This window comes from Camelus dromedarius, chromosome 3 (assembly GCF_036321535.1).
Source record: "Camelus dromedarius isolate mCamDro1 chromosome 3, mCamDro1.pat, whole genome shotgun sequence".
Classification (NCBI taxonomy): Eukaryota; Metazoa; Chordata; class Mammalia; order Artiodactyla; family Camelidae; genus Camelus; species Camelus dromedarius.
This window is the reverse complement of record NC_087438.1, coordinates 46,524,299-46,541,371: the sequence shown is the minus strand read 5'-3', so window position 1 is coordinate 46,541,371 and position 17,073 is coordinate 46,524,299. Positions and strand designations below refer to the sequence as shown.

At 32.2% G+C, this 17,073-nt stretch overlaps 1 protein-coding gene across 6 annotated transcripts in view; it reads right to left on the bottom strand.

The window, feature by feature from the left end:
* The window catches only part of RAD17 (RAD17 checkpoint clamp loader component), a 29,016-nt gene that overhangs the window by 3,771 nt on the left and 8,172 nt on the right, over nt 1–17,073 (bottom strand). For 5 of the 6 annotated variants that reach the window (XM_031446325.2, XM_010974955.3, XM_064481219.1 and 2 more), the window contains 10 exons: nt 15,797–15,933; nt 15,253–15,305; nt 15,039–15,164; nt 14,875–14,944; nt 9,958–10,069; nt 8,065–8,250; nt 7,519–7,604; nt 7,260–7,406; nt 5,829–5,978; nt 3,792–3,912 (listed from right to left, as the gene is read on the bottom strand). In XM_031446325.2, the coding sequence (XP_031302185.2) occupies nt 3,792–3,912; nt 5,829–5,978; nt 7,260–7,406; nt 7,519–7,604; nt 8,065–8,250; nt 9,958–10,069; nt 14,875–14,944; nt 15,039–15,164; nt 15,253–15,305; nt 15,797–15,933 (1,188 nt within the window). The remainder of the gene's footprint in view (nt 1–3,791; nt 3,913–5,828; nt 5,979–7,259; nt 7,407–7,518; nt 7,605–8,064; nt 8,251–9,957; nt 10,070–14,874; nt 14,945–15,038; nt 15,165–15,252; nt 15,306–15,796; nt 15,934–17,073) is intronic. The other variant, XM_064481226.1, reaches the window with a different exon arrangement.

Sequence of the window (17,073 nt, the reverse complement as noted above, 5' to 3'; positions counted from 1 at the left end):
AAACTGGGAGAGGTAAACCAAGATGATCATAGGCTCCCTCCAGCTGAGCACCTACCCAGAAGAGGGGCTCAGACAATTTGCCAAGGGGAAAGAGGCATTCCATAGGAAGAGAGAGCTCTGAGGCTCTATCCAAAGGAACTGACTTTATTTGAAACAATGTTGGGAAGCTCAAGCCTACAGCTCTCTTGAAACCAGCAGCTCCTCTTAATTAAAGAGCAACAAGCTAAACATAAGCCAGCTAGTTCAACAGAAAGAACTAGAGAAAGAGACAACTAAGAAGAGCTCTCCTGGGGTCAGAACAAACCTCAGAGACTGGACTCACAGTCTACACCTGCCCAAATTTAACTGGATCAGATTGTGGCATAATTTATGCCTCATGGCACTATAAAAAATAATGGAGCAATCCACCAGTAATTAGTGGAGCAGAACAGGTGGGTGTGACACCAAGGGAGTCACAGTCTAACAGAAATAAGGGAAAGAGACCACTAAAACCACTGTCATCCTGAAATGACAGTGGGCATGCCCAAGACTGAGTTCTCTGAAGAGTGACAGAGGCTTCACACTGCAGGGGAAAACAGACTTCATTAAAATAGTTTAGCCAAGTCACTAAACAAACAAAACATAACCCAGGGAGGGTGGAGATGAATCAGTATCAAAAGGTTCTACAATATATTACCTAAATTAGTACAGTTTTCAACAAAACATTACGAAATTATGCGAAAGAACAAAAAAGTGTGATCCATACACAGGAGAAGGGTATGGAACAGAAACTACCTATGAGAGGGCCAAGATATTAAATTTAACAGAAAAAAGACTTCAAAAGAGCCATTATAAATGTTTTCAAGGAATAAAAGAAAACCATGCTTAAACAAGTAAAGGGAGTTATAATGACAATGTCTCATCATGTAGGGAATATCAATAAAGAGACAGAAAATGCAAAAAGAACCAAATGGAAATTCTGGACTTGACAACGTCCAATAACCAAAGTGAAAAATTCACCAGAGGGGCTCAATAGTAGATTTCAACTGGGAGAAGAAATAATCAGTAAGCTTGAACATAGACTGATAGAGATTATGCAATCGAAAACAGAATGATATGTGAGATACCATTAAGCATTCCAACAAACACTAATGGAAGACCAGAAAAGAGGACAGAAAGGAGTAGAAAAAACATAAAGAGATAATGTCTGAAATGACATAGTGAATAAACTGAAAGAAATGGGATAAAAACTGATAAATTAAAAAAAGCCAAAACATCCTATTTTTGCCTAAATTTTACAAATCTTTTAAAGTTCACAAATCCAACAGTATGAGGGCTCTTGCACACTTACCTTTTTAAAAATCCACTACACGATACAATCAGGATTTTTATAAAACAGTTTTTTGATATGGAAAACATAAAGAGTTTTGATCCTGGAATCTGAATTTTTAACTAGTGGATACAATGATTCTGATGATTTTTGATAATTACCATGTAAGTAATCTAAACCAGTACTTCTCAAACGCCTCAACCATCTCCTGCATGAGAATCACCTGGAGATTTTGTTAAAATGCAGATTTATTCAGTAGGTCTTGGTTGAGACCTGAGATTCTGCATTTTTCTCAGGCCTCAAGGTGATGTTGATGATTCTGGTCTGAGCAGACTCTTGCTAATCAAACTGACTTACACAGAATTCTTAATAACTTTACATTGGAGAAACTGAGAGAGATCATCCTACCAAATAATAAAAGTTAACTGCACCAGCAACATTTGAATGGAGTCTAGTAATTAAATTATAAATTAGTAGTAATGTATCAATGTTAATGTCCTGATTCTGATGTGTATACTATGGTCATGTAAGAGAATGTCCCTGTTTTCAGGAAGTACATGCTGAAGTGTTTAAGAATAATGGGCATCATGTCTGCACTGTATTCAAACATGATTCAGGAAAAAAATACATGTCTTTGTGTACATATGTGCATAAAGAAAGAGAAAGAGAATAAAAGGCAAATATGGTAAAAATGAAACACTGAGAAATCTTACTAAAGGATATACAAGAATTTCTTTTGCACCATCCTCGTTATCTAAGTTTGAAATTATTTCAAGATAAAGTTTAAAAACTAGTATAATCTAAAAATAATAGGCAAGGATAGGGAAATCCATGAATTCTGATGCACAGATTAATCATGCCTATTGCTCAGAAGTCATCCCACTTCTACCTATAAATGTGGAATATTTTAAATCTTTTAAGTATCACTGTTCTTAAGGGATGAGATTTATTGTACGAAGGTAGATATTTACTCTATAATCCTCTCTTCTGATCATTCGTAAGGCAAACCCTATCTTTAAAATTTGTGGGAGTTTTAGTGAGTTATATGGTAGATAATAATTTCAATAATACACAAATTCTCTGTTCTATCTTGAAGATGAGCACTACAGACATGTGACCTAAGACTGTTAATGAAATGTGGCCCTTAAGACACACATTAAAAAAGAGAAACAACAACTGTATAGCACAGGGAAACATCCACAAGATCTTGTGGTAGCTCACAGCAAAAAAAATGTGACAATGAATTACATATGTTCATGTATAACTGAAAAATTGTGCTCTACACTGGAATTTGACACAACATTGTAAAATGATTATAAATCAATAAAAAATGTTTAAAAAAGTTAAAAAAATAAAAAAAATAAACTGATGGAAAATTTGGTAAAGTTCAAAAAAAGACAAACCTCAGTAGATACAAATTGGGCAAGTGTGTACTGCCATCGGCACATTAATGATTTTCAACCATTATTTATTATTGGCATAATTTCAAAACTTGGGAAGATAATGTAAATATACTATTAATGGACATTGTTTGTAATATTGAAATCAACTAAAATACCTATCAATGAGGCTGAATAAAATTATAAACTTTGAAAAAGTATGAGTTAAGATTTGAATATACTTTAGCAATGCTGCTGTTATAGACTAAATGTTTCTGTCACATCAAATTCGTATTTTGAAATCCTAACCCCTAAAGTGATGTTTAGGAGATGGAGACTTGGGAGGTGCTTAGGTCCTGAGGGTTAAGCCCTCATGAATGGGACTAGTGCCCTTATATAAGAGACCCCCAGAGAGCTCTCTCTTGCTCTGCCGTCCACCACGTGAGAATACAATGAGAAGATGGTCACGTGCAACCTAGGAAGCAGGCCCTCACTAGACATTGGATCTGCTAGCATCTTGATTTTGGACTTCCTAGCCTCCAGAGCCGCTTTGCACTAATTTATACAATATTGAGTGCTATGTAAGGAAAGTGACAAAAGCAAATTAAAGCTTGTATCTAATATTTGTATATGCACAGAAAAAGTCTAGAAGAGTTTACACCAACCTGTCAAAAGGAATTACCTGTGGTTACAAGGGACTAACAATTTTTATTTTATACACTTCTGTATTATTTGATTTCTTTCTTTATTTTTTACTAAAAAGAAATTCCCTGAGTTAAGAGTATTGAAAGAAAAATATAATTAGAGGGAAATTTCCTTGAAAAAGAATGAGACTTCAGAGAGAAAAATGCCACTGAACATTAGAATTAGATTTGGAAGGAAAAGAGCTGGAATATATAAACCTCCTAGAAATTAATCATAGGAAGGATCGGCTGTGTGGGCAGGATGTCTTTTTTTTAATAAATCAAAAACCATTTATTAATTCTGATTCAAAAAATAAAGGGGAAAAAACTTACTCTCACTAGTATATAGTAATGAGCTGACCCACAGAAAGATGTTATAAGATATTACTTCTTGGGGATAGTAAAAACTCATGTTATTACCTTGATTTCTCATTGGAATGGTTAACAAAGCAAGGTATGGCAAAAGCTGAGTTTGGAGGCATAAAGTTGGTAAGCAGAAGTCAGAAAAAAGTGCTTTTGCTGCCAGGCAATTTTCCCGATACTGTACAGAAGAAAAAAAAAAGATATAATGAAAAATAAAATTCTAAATGTGGATATTTATTCCTAGACAAAGTTTATTATATCACAAAGTATATGGGTTTATATACTACAAATGTATTTTGTTTATCTAATTAATCCTTTATAACTGTCCTAGCATTATCTAATAAAGCATTTTACCTACACAGCTACTTCACATTTAATATAACAGCAATAAGAAGTTTTTAAGAGACTTAAGGCAGAAGAAGAACAAACTTAAAAATTAAAGGAATTCTGTTTATAAGCATACATATACATATCACAAACTATGTGAGGATACTGCTTCTCAATGAAAGACTGTATTTCTTCAGTCTACACAGACACAATGTCAGGGTAATGGGAAGAGAAGCACTATCTCTGCCTTCTAGGAGCTCAGAGTCTTAAAAAGATCATTTATAAGTAACAAATGCAAAAATCAATATACATGCTATAAAAAGCAAAGCAAGTCAATAAGGGACATAAATTACTTAAAAGTCATGAAATTCTCCAAGAAATCCATTGAAAAAATTTTCTTAGGTAATGAATGAGAGGCTTATATTTAGCCATATGATTTTAGAACTGGAAGACATCTTAGAGATAACCTAGTCAGAGGCCATAAATCCAGATGCTACAGGAGTCAGGCAGGTAACAGAAATCACTGCACTGGAACAGTTGAAGACAGTGGTACCAGCCACTCCCATCTCCAAGAGGCAGATGCTACTCAGCTTGAACAGATTGCTGCCATGTAAAATATGGACCAGTGTTGCCTTACTTTCCCTTTTTTATCAGGAGGTTCCAGAAATTCTGAAGCCAAATATCCTTATCCAAGTTTTAATTATTATACTAGTTTTTAAAGATTGGCAATTCATTAAAAAAAATCTTTTGTGTATGTTTTATTCAACTTGTGGGCCATCTGTTTTTGATCTCTAAATAATTCAATCCTCTACCTTCATAGCTGTGGAAACTAAGGACATATTAGGTGAAGTAACTTGTCCAGATGGTTAGAGGTAAAGTCAGGATTTATTTTCAATTAAAACTAAAATATATCTACAGGTATACCTCAACATATTGTGGGTTCAATTCCAGACCATTGCAATAAGGTAAATATTACACAAATTTTGTGGTTTCCCAGTGCATATAAAAGTTACACTTACACTATACTATAGTCTGTTAAGTGTGCAATAGCATCATGTCTAAAAAAAAAAAAAAAAAGTACATACTTTAATTTAAAAATACTTAATTGCTAAAAAATGCTAACCATCACCTGAGCCTGCGTTGAGTCATAATCTTGCTGATGGAGAGTTTGAAATATTGAGAGAGTTATCAAAATGTGACACAGAGTGGGGAAGGATATAGCTCGAGAGTCAGAACACATGCTTAGCATTACGAGGTCCTAGGTTCCCCAGTACCTCCTCTAAAAAGAAATAGACCTAATTACCCCCTCCACCAAACAACTTAAAAAAGTAAAAATAAAAAATGTGACACAGAAACATGACGTGAGCAAATGTTGGTGAAAAAAATGGTGCTGATAGACTCGTTTGACACAGGATTGCGACAAAACTTCAATTGTAAAAACAAAAAAAAGCATTATCTGTAAAGCACTTTAATAAAGTGCAATAAAATGAGGTAAGCCTCTGTACTTGAATCCAATTAAAATAGGTATATGCTTTTTAAATTTTGAGTGTTTTCCTTAAAAAAAGATTGAGCATTTAATAAGACTGTCTTTATGTTTTATCATAATTTAAAGAAAATTGTGGTCCACAGCAACTATCTTACTAAAAATAAAAGATTATTTTTCTTTTTTAACATTTTTTTAACTAAAAAAAAAAAAAGCTTTATTGAGGTATACCATAAAAGGTTTACTTATTGAAAATGCACAGTTTTTTGGTTTTTTTTTTTTACCTTTTTATTTATTAGAAACCACTGGGGTTTGTGCAAGGGTCGAAAACTTGATCCTCCTCCTTGGCAATGAGCAAATCCTCGGGCTTTGTTGGAATGTATTACACCTCTTGTAGCTATAGATGTACTATACTCCTTGAGTAAAGACCGTGTCTAAAAAGGAGACAAGATGTGAAATAAAGAAAATAAGAGATTTACAAAATAGTACTTATTGGTACTACTGACACCAAGAAAAGGCTAACCATATTTAGTTACTGTATGTTCATTTTTTTCAACCTTACTACATTCCCAAAATTAATAGTGGAACAAAATTATTTAAAGCAAATCCAACAGACATAATAATCAAATGCTATGTGTGAATTTTAACTGGATCTTGGATGGGGGTGGTGGAAGCAATTTTAAATACATTTTTGAGACAGCTAGAGAAAACAGAAATAAGGACAGTATGTTACAGAATTAATATTAATTTTCTTAGGTGTGATGATATTATGGTTGTAATAGATCAATGTCCTTAGGCATCCTTAAATATTAAGACGTGATGCTACAATTACTTTTCAATTATTCAGCCAAAACAAGTATACAAATACATAAAGATTAAGCAAATGTGGCAAAATGTGAAAAACTGGTGAACAAAAGTTAAAGGTATATAGGTACTCATTGTACTACTCTTTCAATTTGTCAATAGGTTGGAAAATTTCAAGATAAAAAAGCAATATAAAAAATTAAGCAAATGCAACTGCTGAATAATAAAACTCTAAATACAGAAACTATATTATAAATGTTTTTATTGTATTTTTCCTAATTTTAATTATTAACGCTATTTCAATATTTGTAACGCAGAAACATTAAAACATCAAAATAGTGTTGTCCAATAGAAATTCCCATTATGAGAATGTTTTGTGTCTGGGCTGCTCAATACAGTAATTACTAGCCGCATTTGATTTATCTATCAAATGCTGGTACTGTGGCTAGTGACAGGGAAGTGAATTTTTAACTTAACTTAAGCAGCCACATGTGCCTGGTGACTACTATACCAGTCAGAGCAGTATTAAAATGTTAAGAAAATATACAAACTTTATAGTGAATAATTACAAATTCGTAAAAAAATAAGTAAAAATTTAAATAAACTAGCAGAAAGTACAGGAAAAGGCAGTTCTTTCCCTTCTATCTTCTTTTCAATGCTTGTCAAATTTTCTAACTATACATTAGTTTTATAATCAGAAAATACCTTTAGAAAAAATTACAACTATATTATCACAGAAAAATCAGACTCACTACTGAAGCTTCATTACAAACACTGGGTTGGATGAATTAATTCTGTCATAGTTACTAAGAAATTACTTAAAATAATGTCAAATAATTATGAATAAAAGTAAACTTACTCAATTCTGAGGAAATATTCATAAACAAAAACATTTAATCAAATGGTCTTACATTCCAGTCACCACTGAGGGTATCTGCAAAACTCAGAAATTCACTGGCTCTCACAAGATCATCCACTTCCATGAAGAAGTCTACATAGTTTTGGTGAAGATATAAATTAAATAACTCTCCTGGCATGTGTGACATTTCTACTACTTCCTATAAAAAAAAAGTATATACAATTTTGGTAAAAATTCAGTGGTCAAATGTATATGGACACAAATGTAAACAATATATATCCAGTAAATAGTACCATTATTAAAGACTTTACCTCAGGCTGAACAAGCAGCGTATCCCGTTCATATTCTGATAAATGAGAAGGCAATCGAGGTAACTCTAATTCTGTTAAAGATGCTCCTACCAAAAAAAGGTCTGCAATTATTAAAAATAACACTATCTTTACAATTATGTAGCACCTTTCATTTGAATATTTCTCAAGTTGGTTTTTATGTTTAATCCCACTCAGAGTCCAAAGATATTCTATCTTAAATACATTTTCCTGCTATGGCTGTAAGCTTTGCCAAACAGTATCCGACCTAGTCAGAGTTCTTTCTTGTAACTGACCCAAATACATGACATTTTTTAAAATGTGGTATTTTGGGAGGGAGGGTATAGCTCAGTGGCAGAGTGCCTGCTTAGCATGCACAAGGTCCTAGGTTCAATCCCCAGTACCTCCAATAAAATAAATAAATAAACATAATTACATCCCCACCAAAAAAAAAAAAAAAAAAAAAAGATATATATGAAAAAAATCAGTATTTTATTTCAAATATAAGACTAATAACATATTTTTTAAAAATGTGTAAGGTTTTCTTACTTTTACAATATAGTATTTTCCCCAAAGCTCTGAAGAGAAAGAGAGAAACATCTTTGCCACCAATAGCTTGGACTTCTTGATTTTCAAAAATCCTATCAGGTTTTTGTCTTCGTTTTGATTTTGACAGCGCAGCATCTGATTTTAATGAAGACATTCCTTTTTTCCTTGGGCATAAATTGTTCTTTCCTAAATAACATACCCAAGCAACAATATTTAAAATAAAATTAAAATATGAAAATTAAAACTGAGAGCACTTCAGGTATAGCTATACTAATATTCTAATTAAAACGTTTTTCCAATAAATAATTACAATGTGAACTAAGAGTCCTTTTTCAGTTACTAAACCATTAAAACAAAATAAAATGTCACCTAAAAGTATGTCATGACACAGATTTCAAATTTTCATGTACACAATGACACACTCTAATATAGTCACATCACCTTGATTTCTCACAGTGTTATGCACAAGGTACCGTTCTTCGTGCACAGTATGTATTAACTAATTCAGTCCTCGTAACAAGTCTTTTAGGGGAGAACTATTACACAGAGTAAAGAAATGAGATATAAGGAGGTTAAGTAACTAGCTAAAGGTCATCAGCTAGTAAGTGATTTGAATCCAGGCCGTATGGTTCTGCAATCCATGCTTTAACAACTATGCTATAGTACCTCTTTACTGATTTGGGCAGTCTCCAATTTATGAATATGCCCGTGTTCAAATTTCACTGGGAATCTACTGTTTAAAACTCAGAATGTATGACTTCAGAAAAGCAGCCTGAAACAGCAGAAAAACACAGATCTGGATTTGAATCCTAGCACTATCTATCTCATTAGGCTAGTCTGAGAATTAAATGAAAAAATATATAACTGCTAATACAGTTCCTGACACACTCAAAAATTATTTTCTTCCCTTTAAAATTTCGGAGCTCAGAGCAATAATGTTATAAATGGTAGTTAGCATCCCAAACTGACCCACTTCAGCCTTCTCGACCCTTAATTTCTGTAGTGAACTGAAGCACCATTTACATTTATGTTTCTGGTTTCAGTTGTGTTATGCTGCCTATCTCTGTACAGTTATTTTGAAAAACAAAGATGTAACTAAAAGAACAGGTTATACTTGTGGGTAGAAACTAGAATTTCAGGTGGATTTTGAGAGCTCCAAAGAGCTTTTAATTTTTAAAAATCAATTTCTCAATGTTAAGCATCAAGTAGGTCACTTGTTAAATGTTCTCTGATGAAGACTGTGTGCAGTAAACTATGATCATTAACAGTAAAAATTAACTCGTTGCCATTAGTCGGGCTCTTTACTACAGCATAATTAGGCACCCTTTTTACATATTAATAAGTAGAAATGAGTTTTTTAAACATATCATATATAAACAATTATGAAATAAGTTCAAAAGTAAACCTACCCAGCACAATACTATTAAATTCATTAACAACTGGCTGTTTGAGCACTTAATATGTGTCAAGCACTGGAATAAACCCTCTACAAGTATAACCTCACTTAATCTTGACACAACTCGATGAGACAGGTTCTCATATAAAAGAATAGAAAATAAAGGCATGGAAAGATTAAGTCACTTGCAAGATTAAGTCACTGAAAAATGGCAGAGAGGGATTTTTTTCCCAGGAAGTCTCATTCCAAATTAACTCTGAAACATAAAGTGGCAAACTATGAAAATGAATCAGCTGTTGTCTACAGATACATATGGTAACACATTCACAGGGGTGTGTGTCCATACATTTTATTACACTGTCTCAATAAAAAAATGGTAAGTGGATATATGTATATATCAATTTTAAGTTAAAGTACGTTTACTTTGATTTCATTTCACGAACAATAAAAAGTCAGTCACCTATATGATACTGTAAGAGTGTACCTTTCAGAATTACCTGTTGAGGAAGAAAACTGGAGGCTGTTTATTGCACTTCTGATATCACCAGAACATCCTTGACAGAGCAACTCTAGAGCAGCTTTATCAGGGACAATAATTTTTCTTCCATTCTAAAATGAGAAAATATTAAAAAAAAAAACTATGCCCTAAAACAGAAAACAAAAAGCTCCTACTTTCTAAACTATTGGAAGTACATTAGAATCTTTCAAATCTGAATGCTAAAAAGTCTCCATGTGGTGGGGGAGGGTATAGCTCCAGTGGTAAAGTGCATGCTTAGCATGCACAAGGTCCTAGGTTTAATCCCCAGTACTTCCGTTAAAGTAAAAATAAATAAATAAACCTAATTACCAACCCCTCCAAAAAAACTGTGTTAAACACCAGTCTGCTTATGAAGGGCCAAGTGTCAATGACATCACAGGTTAAGGTAAAATTTGAACAGTATGAAATAGTGGACTAGGACTACTGTTTTTTACTTGGACTAGGTTATATTTTCTCCCACTATATGTACATAAGTATATACAAATACACACACACACACACACACAAAGACCTCAAAACACACCATAATAAAAGCAATAAAATGAAGTACACAAAAAAATTGACAAACCTTTGAAATTTACATGAAAATCCATATACTGGATTTTTCAACGTATTAATACAGTCTGCTGAGTATTAAAAAGCTATAACTGCATCAACTCATATTTAAAGCCTGTTTCATATAGTTATTTAAGGTACATAAACTGTTTGTATATTTTTGGGGGGGGGGATATACCAAGTGGTAGAGCACATGCTTAGTATGCATGAGGTCCTGAGTTCAATCCCCAGTACCTCCATTAAAAACAAACAAATAGGTAAGTTTTAAAATGTATGTATATTTTAATAGATACATATGCAAAATAAACATAATACATACATACATGCATATGTATGTAAATATATCACATACCACTCTTGGTAGTTCAAAGGCAAGAAAAATTTATCCTCTCTTCCCCTTTAGAAACGCCTTTATTTAAAAAAATTTTTTTAAATTCATGTATAGTCAGTTTACAATGTTATGTTAATTTCTGGTGTACGGCAGAAACTCCTAATAGTTTACTGACAACATGACTTAAGTTGAATTTATGTGATGGTTCACAGATGACCTCATTTTAGATCTCATAAAAACTGATTCAAACAGAAAAACAGTACTTGTTACAATCCTTCAATATATTTTTAACTTTATTAACAAAAGCTGTTTCAAAAGTTCTTTATGAAAGTTATTGTCCTTTTAGTTTCCACAAATTCCAAACTTCATCACAACTGCTAACATTTTAGTAGAAACCTTTCCGGACCACTATTTGTGCACATATATCTGTAAGTATATACAGTTATCTGTAATTATAGAGTTAACTTTTTAAACGTAAGTGGCATCATATTGTATGTATTATTCTATGACTTAATACCATTCTTGTGATCTTCCTATGTTAGTATCTTTAAATCTGTATCATTAAAAAAACGTTACAGGTACACCATAATTTAACTAATACTTCCTTTAATGAAGGGACATCTACACTGTTACCAATTTTTCACCATTACAGACCTGTATACATAGTTACACACAGTGGACCCTTGAATAATGTGGGATTAAGGGCAATAGCTCTCCTCATGGTCAAAAATCCGAGTCTAATTTATAGTTGGCGCTCTGTGATCGTGGTTCTGCATCCTCAGATTCAACTAATCATGGGTCAAGTAGTACTGCAGTATTCATTACTGAAAAAAGGCATATATAAGTGGACCCATGCAGTTGTTGTTCAAGGGTCGACTGTGTATCTTTGTCAACATGCATGAGTATTTCTGTAGAAGCAGAGTGTCCTTCAAAGTGTCTATAACATTTACCAATTTTATTTTTCCTAGCAGTAGTAGGTGACTGTTCACTTTTCCATATCTTTGGTAAATCTGTGTAACAATCTTTTAAATTTTCTGTAATCTGAAATGTGAAAAATGTCATCCGGTTTAAGTATGACTTTCTGTGATTATAGTAGGGCTGAACACCTCTCCCGTTTACTAGCCATTTGTATTTCTTTGTTTACTGGCTTGTTTTTAGCCTTTTTTCACAGGCACATTTTTACATATTCAGGTGTTAGTGCTTTTCTGTTATAAAACTGCAAATATTTCCTTTCATTCTCATGCTTGTCTTTTAACTTTGTTTATCATGCCTTTTGTCATTTCCTAAGCTTTCCATTTTTTTGAAGTAAATCCATGGCCTTCAGGCTTTCATTTCTTGCTTAGGACAACTTTCCCCCAACCCAAAGTCAGTATTTTCCTAATATTCTTCTAATTTTTGCATTTAAACCTTTACTCCACCTATAAATTATTTTTGTGCATAGTATGAAGAGGCAACATTATGTTTTGCCATATGGATATCCAATTGTTTCAACAGTCCCTATTAACCATAATAGTCTACTCTCTCCCCACTGATGTGAAATGCTATTTCCGTGAAATGAAAAAAATTCCTATATACACATTATTTATCTATTTCTATGCTGTCTTCTCATTTTATTCTTCTATTTGTCTATTACTGTGCTAATACCACAGTATTTTCTATGGCTTTATTATATTATGTTCCAATATCTAAATAGCAAGTCTCTATCACTCTTCTACAAAATTGTCTTATCATGCCTTCTCTTTCAGATTAACTTAATTTTCATTGTGACTACATTTACTTTAAAAGTTGTTTTGAGAGGTATACTTGTTTTTGAAAAATCTCAGATACGGATCACTTGCCAGTAAGGAAATATAACTTGAAATCATGATCCTTGGTAGCTAAAGAAAATACCATAGATGTTAAGTACTATGAACACAGCAAATGTGGCTGAAATGTTTGATCAGCAGTTCCTTCCACACTTTGATACCTAATGATATCAGAAAAGACTAAAAATCTTTTTTCCTATCAATTGAGAGAAACATCTATTTAAACTTAAAAAAAAAAACACTTAAGATATTCAACATTCTTTCCTATTATAACTAGTTCACTTAAGATGTCAACATTCTTTCTTAATATAATTAACTAAGCTACAGAATACCAGAGTAAACTCTTCTTTAAATCTTCCTTTACTACCATTATCTTCCTTGGGGACTCCAGACAATATCATAATATTTGATCTTATAAAAGCTAGTAGGGACTTAAATAGTATGCTTGTTGTTGCTCCTGTGATGTAACACCAACAACAGTATCAAAAGTATACTAGTTCTACCATTCTTGCAGGTCAACTACTTAAGGTATAGCACATTAACTATATAAAAAAGAAGTTATAGTATTTCTTTTTACTGTAAAACACAATCTGCTAGAGTAAATGCCATTTGCAATTTAATGACTCAGTGTTAAAAATTTTATGTAAGTGATATAGTATGATGCTATTTTTGTTATTTCTTTAATGATTGTTTAATATTTAAAACTATAATTTGTAGTTTTCACGTTCACAGAGAATATAAAGTTTTTTCAAAAAGACAACAAAAAATTACAAGTAATCCTATCATCCAGAACTAATCACACTTAACATTTTAATGTATTTCTTCTAGTTTGTATAGGTTCATGTTTGTATGTGCATTGTGTTGTCGACAATTGTTTGTTTTGTTGTAGCACAGTGAACTGGAACCAGAACAATACTTCAAACTCATCTGATACTTAATAGTTGAGGAATATTATGCAAGTTATTTCCCCTCAAAGCTCAGTTTCCTTACCTGTAAAATGGGGATAATTCTGTATGGTTGTTGTGAGGATTTAATAAGATGAGGTATGTAAAAATACTCTACATAGGTCCTGACACATACCAAGGTTTGAAAACATCATTTCTACTGTTAGTATTATATAACTTCACATCTTATTATTTTTAACATTAAATTGTATTTCCCCATGTCACTAAATATTTTCAAAACACAAATTAATGACACAATAGTTCACCATAGTAACTGCTCTATGATTGGACTTCGTTTATTTCTAAGTTTTCATTATTAATAATTTTATCTATTCAGCTAAGTATTCTACATATATACATAATTTTGTTTAATTCTCCAAACAACCTCTCCCTTGGAGATTTCCCTCAGATCCTATGATCCAGCATTGCTAAAAAAGTAATGTTCATGTAAGAGCCAGTTGACTTATAGCAGTAGGGCCCCCTACAACCATGTTGTTGGGATTAGAAGTTCCACCAATTTATTTTAACATCATCTTGACTTGAAAGATAGGAAAAAATGATGTGTTAAACACTATTAAACAGTACAATTAAAAATAGTTAAGATGGTATAGTTAATAATACCATATTATATATTTGAAAGCTGGTAAGAGAATAAATCTTAGATGTTCCCATGACAGAAAAAAATTGTAATTACATGACATGATGGAGGTGTTAGATAACAATAATCATAGTGGTAATCATTTTGCATTATGTAAGTTTATCAAATCAGTGTCATACACCTTAAACTTACATCATGTTATGTGTCAATTATATCTCAATAAAGCTGGGAAAAAATGGTTAAGGTGGTAAATTTTATGATGTATTTTTTACCACAATGGAAAAAAAAACATTAAATTTTTAAAGAGTTGACAGCAGAACAAAAGTAGAGTTGGACTGTAGAGGACTTGGACCTAGATGCTAGGAAATAGTTTCTTGATAATAGACACAATTCAGAGCACTAAACCAAGCAATTTACTTCAATGTGAAAGAGAAAGTTTAAAAGTAGGAAAAGGTTAAGGATTTTTTAAAATCAGTATTTCCCACATTTTCTAAAATGAAAAGCCTTATGAGTATAATTAAAAATTTTTAATTCTAAAAACAAATAATCCGTGCTTCTAACTCTTCAAGTTTATATACCACCTAAGTTTGCTTTCTATAGTTACAGTGTAAGATTCAAGTTAATCAGTTCTTAAGAGACTTACCTTATTAGCTTCTGTTGTCACTATTCGATTAAGAAACTTCATCATTATTGTTGGTGCCACAGGGTTGAAACTGTCAATATTTTTAAAAGAAAGATAGCAGTTATGTAATTAATTTAAATATACAATACATATGTGAACATTTTAAGCAGAAATTTCATTCTTACCTAATATTTGATATAGCACATTCTTCCTGAATTTCTTTGGGAAACAGTAATCTTAGATTATTATCCCCACTCAGACTGTCAGAAATTATAAATATTAGAGGACATCGACCAATCTGCACATACTTCCTAAAATAACAAAAGATAGCAAGTAATGTTGCAATTTAAGCCATTTGCCATTTAATTTGGAGTTTCAGAAAACTTCACTGAAACTCACCTCAGAACTTCATGTAAAGTATGAGAATCTCGATAAAACTGGTTAGGTAAATCCTATCAAAAACACAGGATAAACATTAGCTCAGTTTTGTTCCCACGTAAATTTATTTTCAGATTTGTATTTACCAGGACAGGAAAAAATATCACCCATTCAATGTACTGCAACCAGAACTTTTACAGAAATTAAAGGAAACATCAAATAGCTGATACCCTAAACAGTAATATGCATCAATGGGATTTTCAGATCAAATTTCTTAGGGTCACTACAAGTGAAAATATTTTCACTAAGATGTCATTTTCCAAATATTTTTTGCCTTCCTATACTTAAGCTATTAAATTTTTTAAGTTCATTAATCTATAGCTACTCTATTCAAGTTTATTGAATGAATACTCCAGGCTTCTGCTATCACAAAAAGCCTTTACATGTATTTCACCACTATTAATACTATTAATATTATGGACAGAGGTAATGTTATTATCACGTAAGATATATCTTGCAATTGTTTACTCAATAGTTACAGCAGAATTACAAAAGTTGTCCTTACTTCAACCAGAATTATCTTCTTATCAGTTCTCAGATCATCTCCAAGCATTTGTAGTTTGTTGTATTTTGTTGCTCTTAGTAGAAACTCTTTAAAAACTGCTATCTGAGACTGATATGGAAATATATGGAAGCTTGATTCTGAAAGGAAACATATTTAACACTTACTTTCAACAAATTACATACAGATAAATATTACACATATGTATATAATGTACATATATATAAATGAATACATTTACATATACATGAAGGAGCTCGTAATATTGTATCCTGTTTTCTAATTAGGCAAAGTTCAAAGTTAAAATAGAATATTCATTTCAAGGTGTTGAGGGTATAGCTCAGTGGTACAGTGCGCACCTGACATGCGTGAGTTTCTGGATTCTAAAAAATCCTTAATTACCTCACCCCCTAAATAAATAAATAAATAAATAAATAAATAAATAAATAAATAAAAGAATATTCATTTCAAAAGATAAAAGTCACTATGGGCAACAGTAACTTTTCTCTAACAATGAATGTAATATGGAGCTAACTGACTTCAGAACACAGCTATTAGTATAACAGTCATACTACTTGTAAAAATATTTATGACTGCCTACACAAGGAAGACTCTCCAAATGAGTGCTTGACTACAAATGAGTTGGTCTCACTAATGAAGTTTTAATGACAAAAATAGAATGATTGATTAGTGACTTGGGAATAAGGGAAGGAATATTTGATACAGAAGACTGTAAATAACAACTTACTAGATTGTCAAAAGGAATTTTACTGATAGAAAGCAGGAGGAATTCCAGGAGTATGGGATATTAGCAGCATAAGGGTGTGCATACTAAAGATACAGTACATATGAAGCATACTAAAGAAGAGCCCAGAGAAAGGATTTTGAGGAATACTCCATGATAAAATATGATTGTCTTTTACAGAACTCTTTTCACTCCAAAGTGGCCTAGGAGCTTTGGATACCCCAGCTTAGTTACCTGAAGTAGCAATAAGAAAACTATGAAAGTTAAAAATGATCGCGCTGGAGTTTATGAGCATATATATGAAGTTATATCGTACTACTAGATTATTTTTGGATTGTCATTATTTTGGGGTGTTTGTGTTAAAGTCCCCTTCCAAACTCCAAAGACAGTCTTTAACATATACTTGGATTTGATTTGATTCTAACAGGTTTGTTCTAAACTCTCTTGTTTGGAGGTAAGTTACTTTAACACATTTTAAGGCTCGATTTATATTTAAACAAAAGGAGTTTATTTACACTAATTTCCCAGCCATAGC